The sequence below is a fragment of the Nelumbo nucifera genome, chromosome 6 (assembly GCF_055504915.1).
Source record: "Nelumbo nucifera cultivar China Antique chromosome 6, China Antique-T2T, whole genome shotgun sequence".
In the NCBI taxonomy this organism is placed as follows: domain Eukaryota; kingdom Viridiplantae; phylum Streptophyta; class Magnoliopsida; order Proteales; family Nelumbonaceae; genus Nelumbo; species Nelumbo nucifera.
Genome location: NC_142654.1, coordinates 66,205,419 through 66,225,017, shown reverse-complemented (window position 1 = coordinate 66,225,017; position 19,599 = coordinate 66,205,419). Strand labels below are relative to the sequence as shown.

Genomic DNA, 19,599 nt, shown 5'->3' with positions numbered 1-19,599 from the left:
GGTAAAGAAGAAACAAGCTCGGACGAGGTAAAAGTTGCCCCTATTCTTCCAGTCCCTTCCCCCCTGTCATCGGAACTCCTTGCAGTCCCCATGCCCAAGGATTTCAAATTCCCTCCTCTAGATAAGTATGACGGGTCTTTTGACCCCAATGACCATGTCGATGCTTTCTAGTCCCAAATGCACCTGGCAAGGGCCAGTGAGTCTTGTATGTGTGTGGCGTTCACTACAACCTTCAGGGGAATAGCACGCACCTAGTACAGGAACCTGGCCCCCGGGTCGATAAGAAGCTAGACCCAGTTCGTGCAGGTCTTCACTGCACACTTTGTTACCAGCAAGCGGTGCCCCCACACCGAAGAGAGCCTCCTCGGAATAGTCCAAAAGGAAGGAGAATCCATCCGGGGCTATATCAAACGGTTCAATGACGCATGCTTGCAGATACCGCGCCTAGACCCTACGGTACAGTTCGCGGCAGCCAAGAGGGGCGTGACACACAAGGAGTTCAGGTGGCACATGGTAGGTAACTAGCCCACGACCGTAGCCGAGTTCCTCAAGCTCGCGGACAAATTCATAAGAACAGAGGAGGAGATCAACCAAAGGACTGAAGGCAGGATCGAAAAAAGGAAGAGGGAAGGCGAGCCCTCCAACTCAGATGACATGAGGAAGAGAGACCCAACTCGAGGGCATTAGGATTTTGATAGTGATTTTATTGGATTTAGGAAAGAATGATGTAATCTTTGGCATTAGGGTTTCAACAAAAGTTCTACAAGAAGAAGGAAAGGATGAACCAACGGGCATGTTTACCCCAGAAAGAGGTTGTCACACAAACGTGGAACAGTTGTGGCCATACCTTGGGTTAGTAGAAAAAACAGAAGAAAGAGGTTAATAGGAGATTCACAGTCATTGTGGAAAGTTCATATTTCCTCACAAAATTTTCATGACACCCACCTCACAGCCCTTTTAACTACACATTAGGAACATCTCACCAAGTTCGGCTAAAGGGCTGTGAGGTGGGTGTGAGGATAAATTTCGTAAAGATGTGTTTGGAAGTAATGTAAAATATCATCAATGTAAAAACTTACGCCGGTTCGGTTTTGTCGGCGTTTGGATGGAGTATAAATCAAGATCGATGTAAAACTCCACTTTGTTTTAGATTTATTGGCATTTGGATAGAATGAAGTTTTCATCATAAATCGATGTAAAACCTCATCAAAAGTAAAGTTTTACATCGACTATCAATATAAATACTACACCAATAAAATCGATGTAAAAACTCAATGCTTTTCTCCACACTTTTCAAAGCTCAATGGCAACCTTTTTTACGGTTTGGTATAAAACCTTATCGATAATATTTTACATTGCTTCCAAACGCAGCCTAAAGAAATCCGGTTAGCGTTGCGGTGGAGACTTAGAATCAATTCATGCATTCCTGAATATATATATATGTGTGTATGTATATAAACATCCAGCTGTACATTGGGAAATATCTCCCCTACATTGTATGTCAAACGTATGAGGAGATTTCCTGTGATTTCCTTTACCGTGTGTGTGTAGAGTTTTATTTATTTATTTTTTTATTTTGGGGGGGAGGGGGGCTTTGTCCTTTTTCCTAAAGCTGGTTTTTAGTACTAATCCTTGGGGATTAAGAATTCAACATGGTTGGCTTCAATCTGTTCAAGATCTTATGTAGTGTGTTTTGATAAATCATGGTGATGGGGATGTGAATGAAATTCTGAGTTGGATTGCCCACATTGTTAACATATTATATTTGGTTTTGCAAAAACCGGTTGGTTTTCTAAGTTGGATTTTGTTTAAAATAAATAGTATATGTAGTATGTACTCAAGTTAAAGCTTTTGTTTTAGATAGAAATAAATTGAAGGTTCAGTCTAAAGGCAACTAAAGACTTAGGCTGCATTTGTTTGCAATGCAAACTCAAATATGTACACAATATGCTTATCCATTTTTCGGTACATGAATGTAAATATGGTTCATATTTTAAACCATTTTTTGCATTCATCCTATTTGTTTGAAATCAGTGCAAAGGTGTGAGCCCATCATTAACTACTCCAACTATCTTATTCTCCAATGCATCAAATTTAGTCAAAAAGTTAATTATCAAATGAATACAAATTTATATCCAAAAAGTAGGTACAGTAATGATCTCTTTTTAGAATACAAGTGTCAGAAAATATAATTTTACTTTGATAATCATTACTTTTTCACATTTCAAACAAACTGGAATGCATAAATACCCCAATTCAGTGTTTGTATCACAAACAAACCCAACCTTAAGGTGTGATGTTTCGGAAAGTTCTTTTTCATTTTTTGTGATGGAGCTTGTCCTGATAATTATTTAGGATACAATGGTTTATTATCCTCGTCATTTTTATTAATGTTACAGGGGCTTTGGTTTTTTTTGGTTGTGAAGTTCAGGCAGTTTTGGAAGCTAAGTTACAAGTACTCGAATTTTAGCGAATTCGGCTTCAGTCAGTGCAAGACCCGTTTGAGCATCCCAATGCAACTGATGTAGGGGTAAACCTGTTCTACATCAATGAGGAACCAATGGAATTATAAACGTCCTCATCTGTCATCTCTGGATATGTAAAACCTAGAATTTCTCTAGACCACAAAATGCAATCTGTGGAACGTCCCAATGGTAAAGATATACCGCATTTATGATCTCCCATGCGTTCATATCGTGCACTTACGATGAATTAAATTGCAGGAAACCAAAGAGATGCTGGACGCCATGAGAATGAATCAATAGTTTACAAGCAAAACTTAGACACTCAAATGGGAGAAGCATACACTCGGTGGAGTTATCTGAATTTTTTTTTTTTAAAAAAAAAGAAGGATTCATGCTCAATCTCAGAACCTTCATTCATACAAAGGAGCTTCAGCAGTATATCCCGAGGTTCCAAAGCTGGAAACCAACCAAAATTCGCATCTTTAAAGCCATCGCCAGCGTTTCTTCCCTAATGGCCTTGCTGTACAATCTGCCAGTATCTCCATTAAGAGTACAAGACTGTTAACAGTATGCAGAGGAGGATGCCCAATATAGAGGTGAAAATGCCATTTACTAATATTGTCAATTATCAATTAATTTATCATAAAGATGAGAACATGTCTACCCAGGGAAACTTCAGGTCCATACAGAGTAGACACTAAACTACAAAATCATAAAAAAGTGAAGCCCTTACACCAAAGTGATTAATGCGGATTGCTTTCTCATGGAAAATAATTGCATTTCTGTACCATTTATAAAAATGAGGATGGTACCAATTGTTTAGTCAAAAATCCTCATTTTACTTTCCCTTTTTACCATCTACTATTTTTGTTTTTTCTGTATTTAACTGTCATGAGGTCATATGCTGTCCATCAAAGTTTTTCCAACATAAAAAAAAAAAGAAAATGCAAACTATTAACATGGTTGTAGATCCTATAAACAATTACACATATGACATATAAGGACTGCTAAATGGTGGTTGGAGATCCCATAACCAATAATTTATCATTATTTATGTTTTTGCTGAAATCATATATCAATCAATTATTCTATAAATTCACCCTGATATTTAGAATAAAAATTAAAAATTCATGAACCTCACTTGGGATTAACATAGTGCATGTGAAATCATCTAAACACCAAAACTTGAAAAGAATACAAAAGACACCTCTTATTGAATTAATATTAATTTTAGTTAGATAATAAGAATCCTATTATGGGCTTAATATTAATTTAGGGTTTGTTTGGATACTTTTCCTATTTATGGGTGAAAGATAGCAGTAGACTCAATAAGAAGATTCAATTATATATTATAGTCATGTTATGGTTTTCTAGAAAGAAGTTTCACATTCAATGGACCTTAAGAAATATATCTTCTCCAAAGAAGGAATCATAATTAAAATTATATGAATGTTTAATTTTGATCAAAAGTGAAATATAGAAAAGAAACGCAAGAGCTACTTACGGGAAGAAACTTTCATATGCTTTTGGAAGAAAATAAAATAATTTAAAAATCTTGAAAACAGGACCTAGCCCTCGGTGAAGAGGAAGATAACCAACAACTAAGAAGACAAGGGCACGAATGGTGTGGCTGCATGGTTTTGGAGCAAAAAGCAAGAATAAATTTTGATCTGTTGTTTAGTTACCAAAAAGAATAAAAGTTCAGATCTGTTTTATGATCCATTGTTAAAAAAATCAAATCATTTTATTAAACTGATGATATCCAGAAGATGAATACCATGCCTAACCAGTGGTATAAATTGGAAAGACATACCCCATTTCATCACCTAAACCCAAAAGGTCTAAGTTATAATCTGTTAAGAACATTCATCATTAACATGTTGGTCTTGAAGATAAAAACAAACTAATCAAAGGCATTTTCGTTTGAGTGAGGGAAAGAGATAAATAGAGAAGTGAATTTGAAAGTGAAGATCATAACTAATCTTTGGAGGGAGAGGAATGGTGACAAGTGTTTTGAGGAAGAGGACAAAAGATATTCCGAAGACCATAGCTACTACAATTCACTAGCCTAGACATTGTATTAACTATTAAGGTAGGATTTTTTTTTCAAGTTGACATATAAATTTATTACATGTTTATAAGTTGAATACTGAGAAAGTGAACTCCCATAACAATATTCTACGTTAAAAATGGTTAGGTAGAATAAAGAAATGTTTTTGGCCCTCTAATAGTATCAACTTAAATATAGATGGGGGAAGTTTTCATGAGGTTAAAAGTTCCATAGTGCCCCAATCAAATGTGAAAATATTATATTCACTAAAAAAGTCAAAATATTATTATACTATAGTGTCTCCATCTTGTTACCAAAACCATTGATTAAAAGTTTTTTTCTTATGTTTCATAGGGCTACACAAATGGGGGTAGCCCATCCCCCATCCCCTTGAACCCCTAACCCTGGTGGCAGTGGGATATGATCATCAACAAGTGAGACAATTGACAAGGTATAGGATGCCAAATGCCACTATGGGTTTGGATTAGATTGTAGCTACTAAAGACCTAAATCCAAGTCCTTCCCAAGTTGAGGTCAATACCATATTTTCATCCCAAATTAGATTTTTGTTATCATACTTGATTTGCATTAGTGAATTTAATTATATTTTTAATTATTGATTTTTGCATTTATTTTCACCCGTGCATCGCACAGGCTTCTCAACTAGTATTTACTAAAACTCCAGAAACAGACTAGTTATTTGGCTAGTCGCCTATAAACTGTACATCCAACCTAAATAATACAAAAACATGAAAAAAAAAACGACGATGCAATTACAAAAGCTGATGAACGTGCAATGAAGGAAAATGAAAAGACTAGGTTATAAATATGATTGCATATAGTCATTATTAAATAAAACTAATGTAACTTGATCTCTTTGCAAAGCTGAGTAGAATCAGAAAAATGACAGGAAATATTCAAGTGCTTTGGATGAGAGAATTAATTTAAACACTATTGAGGCATAACATCCAATCACTTCTTCAACCAGGACTTGACATGTTCACTCTCCTTGATCAAACCATGCCATGTCACAAATAAAGTAATGTCTGGAGGTTGATTTGCTGGATTGACTACTGTAGCCGAATGCTTAGCATCTGACCATATGCTACCAGTATGTCACAGATATTTCTTTAATTTGGTCTATCCATTGAGCATCTTTAAGCTTCATGTCTTGGCTGATAAGATTGAAATGCTGACTAGAATTAAAAGCACTTGATATTTTCATTGCAAATTCTTTTTTTCCTTCTATTTTAGATTGAACCATGAAACTTATGTGCCTTCAGTTTCAAGAATGCACCACATCCTTCTATTTTCAATTATCAATATGCTCAGAAGGAAACAAATAAAACAAGTGAGAACAAAACGAAGGCCATTGAATATACCTGTACATGATGTGCGTAATCAATTGTTAAAGAGATCCTGGTGCAGCATCTCTGATGCTCATATTCAGACTGTTACGCATGGTTCGTCTTCCAATTCCTGCATTGCCCTTTTGCATCATAGCAACAAACTCACCATAGTCTATCCTGCCATCCTGAAAACAGCAGAATTTTGAATTTCAATCTACTCCAAAGTTTTTTTTTTTTTAAAAAAAAAAAGGATCATAAGAAACAATCAAGGCTTATTTTAGCCAAGTTAGAAAATACGTTGGTTAGAACATGCACCACCAACCTCCCTGGCTGGTTAAATGTGAAGTACATGTGATGCACTTGCAGAGAATCTGGAACCCATAATTTGACAGGTCTGACATTCACCAGCATGTGCTATAGCCAATGATGTTTCACCTGGGAAACATCCTAGTGGGAGACACTCTTGCATAGATAGGATGTAGTTGCTAACATGAATGAAACATGCCTGCCTTCTCATATGAAAATAGATTTTCTTTAAAGGAAAAAAAAAAGAAAAAGAGAACAAAGAAGAACAGAGAAGCATGGAGACCATTTATATCCAAATACAAAATGATGCATGGTTACAAGTTACAACCACACACACAGCTAAACAAGGTTGGCATCCAGATTTTTATATATTCCTTGTAGCCTAAGTGGTGTTTTCCTATATATAACCATTAAGCTGTTTCTACTTATCAGTTTCCACAAACTCATGTTAAGCCTAATGGATAAATTTGTTCAGCTGTAGATACAATTGATGATCTAACACAAAACCTGCATAGTTTTATAAACACCAGTAGAACGACATCTCTTTGGTTACTCCTGTGGATTATTTCATAGAAGGGGGTATATTTATCCATAATATGAAGAAAAGGGACCTTTTTTTGATGAATGACAAAAGTTTCATGGAATAGAGCAGTCTAAAAGCAGAAAGTGTACATTACTTACATTATCTTGATCAACTTCTTTGATAATATCTTCCACAAGAATGTCTGTCATATGATGATCAGCACATGCTTGCTGGAGCTCATCGACTGTAATATAACCACTCCCATCCTTGTCAAAGTATGAAAAGGCAGCAATAAGATGTTCCTCACGTTCCAGCTTGTTAAGATGAACTGTGGCAGCAATAAATTCTCCATAGTCAATGGTTCCACTGTTGTCCACATCGGCCTGAAAATGGTAAAACTCAGTGAGTTGATTCAAATTATAGTATTGAAAAACTCCTAAAACATTCTCAGGCCTCCTCATTTTGTGCGAGTGTGTGTTGAGGGGATTCGGGGTTGTTACTTTGTGTGTGTGTGTGTAACCACAGAAAGAAGGCACACAATTACATTCTCCCTTAACTTCTTTTTTTGATAATTGAATTGTAAGTTTCATTAATCAAGAGCATAAAGATATACAAGCAGCTCAAGAAGAGGCACAAGATGCTACCTCCCCTTTAAGATAAGGAAAATGGAGGAAGGCTTCAACTCCTACCATTCTACCTCCCCTTTTAGTTGACTACACTTTCTAAGACTAAACAAGTTAAATTTGCAGGGTAGCCCAATACAAAGAAACCCCTTGTTTAGCAAGAAAATCAGCCAAAGCATTTGCTGATCTTCCACCCATTGAAATCTAATTGTTATGTTCCTTGTAAACCAGTAAACCTTTTTTAGAGTCTCCTTCAATTAGTAAATTCTCCACTCCAGGTTGGTTTGCAATCTGTATCTCTTGTACAGCAGCTAGAAGCTCAGCTCTTGTAGAGTCACCTATTCCCACTAGTCCTGAAAATAAAGAGAGAATGTTGCTGTCTTCAAAGTTCAGCTTTACAAAACCCTTCATAGGAGGTGTCCATCTTGCTTGAATTCAAATATTCTTAGACAAAGTAATAGCCACTGCTAACCAACTCCTTTGAATATCATCAAAGAAGTAACTTTCAAAGAGTTTTAAAGATTTCAGCCAAAGAATTGCCTTTGTAAATATGCACTCTTTGACTTCAAATAGGCTTCTTTCCTTTTCTTGGAATATTCTGGCATTCCTTTCTTCCCAAATAGTCCAAGGGAGAGATGCTCTAATACATTTCAACATATCTTTTCATGGGCCACCCAAAGATAGATGGATTAAACAACATATTTACTTCAAATGACAAGTTCCACCCACACCCAAACAAAACAAAAACCCAATTCCAAATAACTACAACAAAGAAACAAAATATCAATAAATGGCACCAGTCCTCGTTCTGTGCTTTGCAAAGAGTACACCAAATTGGAGATAAACAAACACAAAGAAGTTCTCTTCTTTTGCAGGTTGCCCAAAGTATTAACCTTACCATTGTAAACTTCCTAGCAAAAAACAGCTAATTTAGGGGGAATAGGCCTAGACTAGACTTCTTTGACTAGAAACACCCAAGGAACAGAGTTAGAGCAAAGGGGTTTGAAGAAAGAAGCACAAGTAAAAGAACCTTTTGAGGTCAAGGTCCAAATCCTTCTATCAGGTTTGAGAGGGTCCGGACAAGTAGAGTCAAGTTCAAGTAAAAGTTCAGAAACACAAGTAGATTAATCAACCCTCAACCTTCTACTGAATCCAATAATAAGACTTCTTTCCAAACTCCCAAGTTACTTCACAAAAATAACACAATATTCTTCAGCCATAGCATGCAATAGCAACCATCAAGGAGCACAAATACAACCATATTTCTATGGAAGAAAATATTCTTACCGCATCCATAAGGGCACGGATTTCTGACTCCTTCATATTAGAGCCATATCTTTTCAAGCCAGCTTTTAGTTCATCAAATGTGATTGCACCACTGTTGTCAGTATCCATTGCCTTAAACATCTCTCTTAAACCAGCAATTTCCTCCTCAGAGAGTCTTTCAGCTATTACCTGATACCACACAGGAAAAAAAAAATCAGATAATCCAATAATAAGAAATCTTTCCAAAAAGAATGTCATTTATGATCTGGAAAGTAACGGAAATTGGCCAAGTATCAAGTCATATTTCAAAATAAATTTTCAAATCAGTATGTGGTGGAACAATTTTTCAAAGTTGGCCCAACTGGAATATACAATAATGATTGAGGAACCACCCAAGGAACAAGTAGGCCGGTCCATCTAAGTATGTCCTCATATCTCATATAATGTAATAGATTGCATCAAATAACCACTCACCCGCAAAGCCATCTTCTTTAATTTATTCATTGCAGAGAACTGCTTGAGGCGAGTAAGAACAGCTGGATCTAATGCTCTGTCAGGAGCAACACCATTTTCACAAATCCAGGGATGACCTGAATTTGACATGTAAGAGAAGTATTACATTACTTTGATGGAATATACTGATTCAAGGAACCATTTGAATCTAATGTATGAGATAACCATTAAAGCTTTCTGGTTTCCATGAACAAGAAACACTGGAGAATATTCAAGATTTCACAAAGATATCAGAAGGAATGATTGCAAGCCAGCTAGTGAAACTTAATAAGAAGTATTCCACTGTAGAGTATTATATAAATACAAGTAACCATGAAGACTAACAACTCTTTTTAGTTTAACAAACTTACATTCTTAATCCATATCTAATATAAGGTGGAAAATTTTCTATGCAACTAAAATCATAGTTTAAAATGTCCCTAAATTCCCTAATATTTCCACAACATGTTTCCATTTCCATGGGTAGCAACACAAAATTTTATTAGACTCAACACATTGCCCAGTGAACACTACCAGAACTATACGGAGTACAAGAGATAGTATTATAACATAAGTTGGTGACAAATATTGTAGATATGTGTAGTAGACATGATTACCACTTTGAGACAGCTCAATATTCATTTCAAACATGAAGCTAAATATTAGGTTTTGTTTGTAGATTATTCGGTTGATCGGTTAGAATCATTTACATTTTCTATAAGTTCAAATTTTGCTTTAACTCATTCTATTATGTAGTTTTGAATCTTTAAGGTTTTCAGAACATATTCTTTTGTTTATAACCTTAATTTCTTATCTTTGTTTAATGATAATGGAAGAAGAAAATAATTTAAAAAGGTTTGCCTATGCTTCTTTTATCATTTCATAAAATATCATTCTATATTTTTGCATATTTTACAATGTTTCTACCATGTCTATAATTTTTACAATATTTCCACACGATATTTCCAACATTTCTGACATGTTTCCTATATTTGGACGATCAATATTTCCACTAACATCAACATTTTAAACCTTGACTCAGGCTACAGCCAATAGGATATGTTTTAGAGGCAATGAAACTGTAGGGAAAAAACTTTCAGATAGTGAGGCACTAAGACGATATTTGCAGAAAACACTTATAACAAGCAATTGGTGGAACAAATTGGTGTGTGAAAGTCTACCTGATCATATCACTTCCATTAGATTTTCTTCTTCTGGAAACTACTACAACCACTCTAGTTATAAAAGATGGGCTCAAATCACATGAATTGTACATAAAGAAAAAAAAAATAGACTAGTGAATCAATGATCATCGAGAAAACGGTTAGGTCAGTCCAAAAATATGATAATTTCTTTTTTTTGAACCCGTTCACAGGTAGGTTCTTCTGATGAACCAAATTAGGGATTGGGAGAAGGGTAGAGAAAATAACATACATAGTACTTCATGAGCAGTCAAACGCTCAGAGGGCCGAGAACAGAGCATCTTCCGGATAAGATCCTTGGCGCTGTCTGAGATTAGTGGCCAAGGGTCTGATTCAAAGTCAATGACTCCTTTCAGCACTGCATCAAAAATCCCTTGCTGTGTTTCTGAAATCCAAACAGTAAAAAGTTTTTCAGTATAACGAGCACTAGGAAGTAACAAATCATGAAGCCTTGATATATCATCAAATATACCTGCCCAAAAAGGTGGCACACCACTTAGCAATATATACAGTATAACTCCTGCAGTCCATACATCTGCCTCTGGTCCATAATGCTTGCAAAGCACCTCAGGAGCAACATAATATGGGCTTCCAACAACGTCAGTAAATACTTGCCCTGAAGTAGCACAAAATAAATGTCAACCAGATGCTTGAAATCAAACTGGAACTGGCATAGGAATTGAAGTCCATGGGAAACTAGAAAGAATAACATCTAAAGAACATCAGTTGGGACAGAGCTTAGATGATGATGATCTGAAGAACAATTGTTAATGGCTGATTCTCCTCATACAAGTACCAATATTAAATTAAGAGGAATAATCATGAAAGTCTTCTACAAATTTCAATAGCATCAACCCAGACCATCCAATCAATAGGCCACAGCCTCAAGAAGTTAAAAAGCACACCAACCAGGTGATCAATTCAATATCTGCCAGTCAATTGTTCTTCTATAGTCTGAGACAGAGTCTAGAACTTAATAAAACAAGGATGGAAAAAGGTACTTTTAGTATGGAAATAATAGAAGACTGATGGCCTAGAAAGGAAAATCTACTGGATAAATTCGTTGAAAATTTTGAGAAAACAATTATGAAAGTTTGGAGAACACATATACTCCCACTAGATTTTTTTTTTTTTTTTTATTTTACCTGGCTTAAAGAAAACCGATAGCCCAAAATCAATGGCTTTGAGAGAGAAATCATCATCTTTGTTGACTAGCAAGAAGTTCTCTGGCTTCAAATCCCTATGCATAACCCCAAGCGAATGACAGGCTTCAACAACCCCCACAATAATCTTGGTGAGCTCAGCTGCCTTCCTCTCGCTGTAGTGACCTCGTTGAATGATCCGATCAAACAATTCACCCCCAGCACATAGCTCCATGACAATATGAACATATAAGGGATCTTCATAGGCTCCCTTGATGGTGACGATGTTCTTATGGCCTGATAGATGGTGCATTATCTGAATTTCCCTCCTAACATCCTCCACGTCCTCCTTGGAGATTAACTTCCTCTTTGAGATGGATTTACAAGCATATTCCTTACCCGTGGCAGTCTCCGTGCATAAATAAGTGGTGCCAAATTGCCCTTGCCCCAACTTACGGCCCAAGGTGTAAAGATCACGGATGTTGGCAGTCTTGTGACCCAACACATAATATGCCTGGTTGTCTGTTCCCCGCCTCATGCTGCGACTTTTTGCCGCTGGACTGATGAGAGGTGAACTTTTGTTTCTCCTGTGGTTTACTTTGCCGATTTCCCCAGCGATAATATGCTTGGCATTCAAACTGCTTGTCGAGTAGTCGGAGGTGGAATGCTGGGAAGTGTTCCTCCTAGAACAGCTGCGATCTATGGGCTCGTTGTAGCCCTCCAAAAAATTGTCTCCAAAAGATCCACGGCATGCGTTGCCCATGAAACAAAGACAAAACACCGGACCGACTTCACAGCTTTTCCCTCATTCAAGGGAATCTAATCAATAAAACTGACACAAAAATGGATAAAACGGAAACCTAGCTCAGTTTTATTTAAAGAAAAAACATCCATACTAAGAAGAAAAGACGAAAGAATCAATCTTGCTCGGACTCTTGACGATATAATATATTACCTCCAGCTCCAAGAAGGAATTAGGAAGACAACAAACAAATCCAGAGTCGGAAAAGAGAGCTATATAAATAAAGAAGAATCGTAATTCCAGATGATAACAACGGAAGATCTTGCATCAGTCAAACAAGCTACTCCGAAAACCAAAAGAGAAATCAATGATTTAGGGTTCTATTGGAACTGAAAAGCAATAACTAGAGAAGATAATCAGATTAGAGTTTTAGAGTTCAGAGATGGAGAAACCAAGACCTCTTACCGGCAGAAATGAAGAAATGGAGCCGACGTTCTGATTTAAAGGCGGCGATAAATGGGAAGGCACTTTCATGGCTCTTTTAAGTATCACGTTTGGAGAAGACACAGCATCTCCATGGACAAGGATTCCATTTTTGTTTATCTTTTGTTCTGGTTTCAGCTATTAACAAATTCAGCGGAACAAAAACAAGAAGCAGAGACAGAGCTGACCAGGTTGTGTCTTTCTCTTATATATACAAAAAATAAATATATAACGTGGAAATAAATAAATAAATAAATCGATTATTCTTTCTGCAACGATAAAACTGATGAAGGAACCGGAAAGCAAAGCCAAAGGGTGAAAGCCTGAAAGGGGGAAAGAGAGACGGAAAAGTTAAATTTTTTGACCGACAGTTTGGCAGAGCCTTTTTTTTTATTTTTTTATTTTTTTATTTTTTTTGTGATTTGTGAATTATGGAGAAACAGGAAAAAGAAATAGCGGGAGGGAGTAGATTTCGCGTTTTTCAGTGAAAAAATGGAGATCAATGGAACCAGACCAGACATACCTCGTATCATAGAGATATTTAGTGGAACCCGTCAAAAGGCTATTTGGATTTAGATTGATGGATGTATATGATTATCATCATCATCATCCACTTAGTTGACTAATTCCTTAATTTCTTGCAATTCCGATTAAAGATTTATTGAATAATTTTCTTATAATTATATAAACCTCCCCTAATTTTTAATCTCGACATAAACCTCCCCCATTGTTTTTAGAACATAAACAATTACCTCCCTTCCCCTTTCCAGTGACCAAACCTCCTCAACAATTTATACAAAGTGCTCCGCTCCATAGTAGTTTTGGCCATATCAAATGTCTCACTTTCGAGGAAGAGGCAGTGTCTAAATCGATTCATCGAAAGAAAGTATCAAATTGGTTAATTGTGTCTTCAAACCAATGTTTAAAATACCGATATGTATTTTAAATATCGAAAGGAAGTATCAAATCGGTCGATATGTATCATGCCGATGGTTTTTCAATACATTCTTACAGAGGTTGTATCGGATCAGCCACTGGTTTAGAGGATAGTTAGGCCTTAAACCGACCCCTCTAAACCGATTTCAAAAAAAAAAAAAAGTACAATTAAAAAAAACATCGACACAAGCCAATACGCCAGTACACCCTACTGACGTATCGGCCAGTATTGATAATTTCAACCTTGCTTCAAACTAATAGATTAGCTTTGTCTCGTGTTTGGCTGAATTAGCATAGGTTAACCATAAAGGAACTTTGAGTTGGCAAGGCACTTCCAGGTCAATTCAGATCGGTCCTAGACAACAAGTTGGATGTTTCAAGTCAATTGTTTTGATGTTGGTTCTAGTTAGCAGGTTGGTTGTGTGGGTAAAATGGACTTTTTGCTCAATTCTCGCAGATGATGCCAATTGCTTAATTTCCATACATTAGATACTTGGCACACTTCTCTTCATATAATGTTTCACCTTACTCTTAAAATCATCTTATCTACTTTTGATGTTAATTACTAACTTAGCCATTAGAGTCCACGTCTCACCCTGTGGCATCTAATGTTCTCTTTTGATCGTAGGTGTTCCATAGCAACCGAGGTGACACCCTTTCAGCCAAGATCTCTAGCAACTTCCCAATTCTATCCTTGTTGCAAATTTTGATTGCAACAAAAAAAAAAAAAAAGATAGTAAACGTTAGGTATAAAGAAAGACAAGAAATCTTATGTTGGCAAGAAAAATGTAAGCAAGAAGCTCATCAAATAGAAAAGCATGTGCACACATTGCTTGGATGGGCAAGCTACTTCCCATCCATGGCTAATGCTAGTACCTCTCAACATAGCCATGTTGAATAAACAGAAATCAACACTCCAATGTAGGTAGTAGTGCCATAACAACAATCTAGGCTTCTTGTAACTAATACACATTGGCTCTACCACATGCTTCCTCTATGTTTGGTCCTTCCATTTTTCTTACTAGAGAAGTATGGACAGGCCCAATGTAGATTTTTGATTTTCACTGTAGAACTATAAATATTCAAAATGTCAAAAACCCTCATTCTATATATCGATGCCGTCTGTAAATTGACATCAATTCCGACCTGACATCCACCTAACTGTAATTTGAGCCTAAAAATTCTGACCCTATGCTGAACCGTCATTCTCCCTTTTCTTACTCTTAAAACTTCTCATTTGCTTGGACCACCCAAAAATTTGTCGTCCGATTTAATCTTTTTGTTACTGGATGCTCCGTAGAAATCAATTGCTATTCCTTTCCTCCACCGAAAATCCCAAATCATATTTAAAATCAATTATAAGAGACGACTAGAAGCAGAGACTATCGGCATCTAAATGATGTTAGAACTATCATTTGTCATCATAAAAATCTAGTGAATGTTGTTGGATTTCTTATAGTCCACTAAGCTAAGTGAAAGTTTGGTTTCTCTACAACAGTAAAGTAACTTCTGTAAAGTTGTTAGGCTAAGTGAAGTATTGAACGGTGATGTTGGATTTTTTTGATTGTACAATAATGCCCTTATCATAATAAGGACATTTTCTTTCTTTCTTTTATTTTAAGACAAAGCATCCATAAATTACGAAGAATATGTCACAATGAGATCATGTAGGAAACTTGGCTCAAAAGGTTGAGTATAGACGTTTTATACATAGCAAGCAAACCTCGTTCGTGTGCCATAGGATTAGAACATCTACAAACAAATGATGAGAGTGCACAATAAATAAAAGAAGGCAACAAATTTCAGCATTACTGCCTAGGATGGGGCTGAGGGCAACAAGATAACTTTGCTTCTGGTGGAGGCTGATGTATGTCCCAACTAAGAGAAAGGAGAGAACACACGTCAAAGGCCCCAGGTGTTATTCCAACTGGAGCCGAGACTTCGACGGTCAAATCAATCAAGTGCTTGAAAGGGGTAGAACTGAGATGAGAGTTCAAGCGAAATCACTCAAGAAAAGAAAAGCTAGAGAGGAAAAGTAAGCTGGATGAATCTACCTTGGCACCCCCTTTTTATGCTTAGCCTTGCCATGGAGTAATAGTTGGAGGCAGTTAGAAGTGGACGACCAAACTCTCATCCAGCAGATGCCACGTGGCACCATCCCTGACCCTGCTATATGCGCCTATAATGCACCAAGACAGATATTTTTCGGGTTAATAAAAGCAAAACCTAGACTAATAAGCAATCACTTTTAACAAGGATTAATTCGTGATAAACCAAGTTCCAAAGCAAATCTCAACGCTTAGAGCAACGCATAAGCTGCAGCTGTTTCAACAAATGCCAAGGGTAATTTAACAGCTCTTGCAAAAACAGATTTCCCAGAATCTCTACTCGCACTTGCTTTGTTAGTAGAAGAACCCTCAATATGTATTTTAAGATAAAATCTGTCTCTCGCTTCCGACAACTGGTTTTCCTTGAGCTTCTAGTTCACTCTTCATATGAAGGGGAGTCGGTCAGTACTGGAACTGGAGTGTAATCACAATGTAGAGATTTAGAGAAGTGAGTACAAACTACAAAGATTGCCATAAAAGTAGCAGAAACAAGCTAATTAAACGCTCATCATATTGGAACTAAACTGTAGTATCTTTCTTGTTCAAGAGAGTGCATTCAGTAGACTTCACAATTGCTTTGTAAACATAGAAAGAGATCCCGATTCTGATGAACTTACAAACTTTATCGTCGTCAGTGGGTTCATAACGCTCACTGACGAGAGATGATAATGCCATTACAACATTCCTGGTTAGGTATTCGATTGATAAGCCACAAATCAACACGATTTAGTTTATAGGAATGCAGAAGGGTATCTAGTTATTGGGTTTTTGCCATCAAAACATAATCATCGTCCATTGTCCATAGTCCCCTCTTAAGCACATCATCTCTGGCTTCAGCAGTAGGAAATTAATCTAGCACCAAACAAGTTATCAATAAGTTCAGGGACTTCTCTTGTAACCTCCAACTACGAGATAAAATTTCACATAATGCATCTGATCGAACGGGTTGGCCTGTCAGATAAAATCCTTAAAATGAGATAGCTAGTGATCACAACCTTTTGTGGGATAGTGTAGTGTCGCCTTAATTCCTTCGCGGCTGCATGTAGTGGCACAGGGCAAAATAAGTCATCGAACTTAGAACGTAAAACAAGTTAATTGAGACATGGTTGGATGAAAGGAAAGACAGAGAAAAAAAAAAAAGCAAGTTAGATGGAGGTAGAAAGGGGGTATCATATTAAGGTGTAATCGAAGTAGGGATGGCAACGGGGAGGGTTATGTAAATTCTATATTCTATCCGCATTTCTAAACCTCCTAATCAGTATCTGCTCCAAAACTTGTAGCTAGTTGGGTTTTGAGAATCCAAATCCTCATGCACATGAAAATGCAAAACCCTCCCCCACCCTACCCTCTCCAGATTCAAGGGTAGGATTTGGTTGGGTTTAGAACCCACATCTAATTTCCTATTACTTATTGTTAGGCAATAAATAAGTAAAATAACACAAAATTACAATAAAATTTTCAATTATTTGATTAAGACATGTAGAAAACACATAAACTATCAATTATCCTTTACATAAAATTCAAAATATTATTAAATTCAACACGTAATACATAAAGTTTATATGCTTTCCAACAATATGCGGGTTGGGGAGGGCTGGGTTTAGCCTAATACCATACCCTACCTGTATAAGCACTGTTGCAGAATTCTAAAACCCATCTTTCAAGCAAAAAAACCTGCCTCATTAGAGAGGGTAGGGGCGGGTACCCACCGGGGAGGGTAGAAATTGCCATTCCTAAATCGAAGGAAAGCTCATAAAACAACAAGAGGGAAGACTCACATAAGGTGAGAATTTAGCCCAAAGCTTAGTAAGAGCATTTTCATAATTTAAATGCTTTTTCCTGAAAAATTAAAGGCAAGGAAAAGATAATCATATATATATATATATTAACTACATAAGAGGTTTTTGTTTGTGTGATGACATAATCCGGATTCAATCCTCACAGTGAGTGTTGTAAATAGGGGGTAAGGACTGAATCCAGCCTTGTGATAACAAGGGGAGGTTTATATGATTGTTGAAAGAACGAAGTTTTTTATGTTACCCTAAAAAAGCAATTTATTGATCCATGTAGTTTTTCATCTCTTTTCCTTAAAATCTTTGGTAGATATATAACTATAACATTGATAGAATCACAGAACTACATTTCAAATTTAAGAGAAAATTTTGTCCACCATCCATTTAAATGTAAAAATGATTAGAGATTAGGACTTTTTGTAGAAGCTGAGTTGTTTTTTTTTTTTTTTTTCGGGTGGAAATTCCACTTTAGTACCCTGAACTTTAGGGGTAGTGTCAAATTAATACTCAAACTTTCAAATGTGTTACTACAATACTTAAACTTTCAAAAAGTGTCAAGTTGGTCCCTGTCGTTAACTGGCCGTCAGTTATCTATTGAAAATGTCAAAACTACCCTTTAAAAGAAAACATTGTTCATTGTCTTCTACCTTGAGATTGAACCAGTTGAGGTGTTTGAGATTATAGATCTAGACTAGTGAAGTCATTGTCTTCTTCCTTTAGATCTGAAATGCATTATTGTCTAGTTATTTCTTTACCTTCAATTATTGTTTCCCTCTATCATATTTTTTCTCTCTTTCTTTAAAGATAACCGGTTCAATCTCAAGGTAGAAGACAAAAAATAGTGACTTCTTTCAATAGATAATGCAGTGACACGTTTGAAAGTCTAAGTATTAACTTGACAATACCCCTAAAGTTCAGGATACTAATGTGAAATTTTCCCTTTTTTTTCTTATTTAGGCTTAGTAAGACCCCTTTTGACATAGGATCCCATATCTAAGAAATGAAATATATTTTTTTTTATATGAAAGGTTACAACTTACACAATTTGCAAACAAATGTCAGTATTAACCAAAATACTCTATAATAAATTAATAAATCTAATAATATAGAAAACAATAAAAAATAATAAATGGACTGTATAAGCATTTTTCCCTGGCCACGTTTCTAGTTTCACCAACCCCAAAAATGCTCTGCTCTATAGGTTTAATGGGCTCCCATGTGGAGCTGACAATTCTGACCCCAACCCACTCATATCAAGACCGGTCACTCGACTCATTAGGGTCAGGGGAAAAGGGTCAGGGCGGGGTTAGGTCGTCGAGGTTATCCATTGATCCTCCGTTTCATTCTGTTCGAAATTTTTTCCTCCTTCAACCTTTCTTCTTATCATTTGGGTTTTTCTCCTCTGTATAGGGTTGCTAAAATCATTGAAGGAAGCTTCAAACCGACCAACGATTCTTGTTGTTGCTGTTCTTTTTGCCACCATTTAGGGCTCTGACAAGTTGCTACCACAAGCTGCAACCATTCTCATTACCACCGATTAGGGATCTCTTAGGTCGCTGCCGCCATTCTCATCGCCGTTCATAGCTGTTACAGAGCTTCTCCCCAAGCATTGAATCAACAACATTGGTGTGACCTAGCTGATGCTAGTGATTGAACAGAGGAGAGGATTCTGTGGTTGAACATAGCAGACGATGGCGGCGATTGAACGGAGGAGAAACAGGGGCGAGTAAAGGAGTAGATAACGTCGGCGAGTGAGACGAGACGATCTAATCCGGGAAGCACCGCCGTAAAAATATTTTAAGACTTTTATCATTTTTCTATATTTTACACTTTTTTTTTTGTTTTTTGTTAAATCTTTTTTAGTTGAAATGTATAATAAAGAACAAATGATTATTATTTTATCATTTTTTATTATTTCTGCAATTTTTCTTTTATTCTAATTCTAACCTTTGGCTGACACATGTATTTTTTGAAAACTTTTATTCTGTTATTTCTGGAATTTCTTTTATCTTTTTCTTGTGACTATTTTTTAGTTGAAATATATAAAATCTTGAATTCTTATTGTTTTATCTATTATTCTGCAATTTTTTATTTTTTGTATGAAAATATATTTTCTAAT

The 19,599-nt window shown here is 36.3% G+C and overlaps 1 protein-coding gene across 8 annotated transcripts; it reads right to left on the bottom strand.

Annotated features, from left to right (window-relative positions):
• Nucleotides 1-2,754: 2,754 nt before the first annotated feature.
• On the bottom strand, nt 2,755-13,015 carry LOC104606834 (calcium-dependent protein kinase 26). 8 transcript variants are annotated; one of them, XM_010272228.3, is made up of 10 exons: nt 12,626-13,015; nt 12,374-12,500; nt 11,422-12,250; nt 10,749-10,892; nt 10,509-10,661; nt 9,057-9,172; nt 8,604-8,771; nt 6,852-7,076; nt 5,898-6,049; nt 2,755-2,994 (listed from the first exon to the last, which is right to left on the bottom strand). In XM_010272228.3, exons 3-9 carry the CDS (start codon nt 12,179-12,181, stop codon nt 5,924-5,926), a joined length of 1,692 nt encoding a protein of 563 aa, XP_010270530.1. In that variant the 5' UTR covers nt 12,182-12,250; nt 12,374-12,500; nt 12,626-13,015; the 3' UTR covers nt 2,755-2,994; nt 5,898-5,923. The 8 variants fall into 8 exon arrangements, with proteins under 8 accessions (XP_010270530.1, XP_088745669.1, XP_010270529.1 ...); XM_088889543.1 differs by having other exon boundaries at nt 10,509-10,892; XM_010272227.3 differs by lacking the exon at nt 12,374-12,500 and having other exon boundaries at nt 12,626-12,975.
• Nucleotides 13,016-19,599: the final 6,584 nt, after the last annotated feature.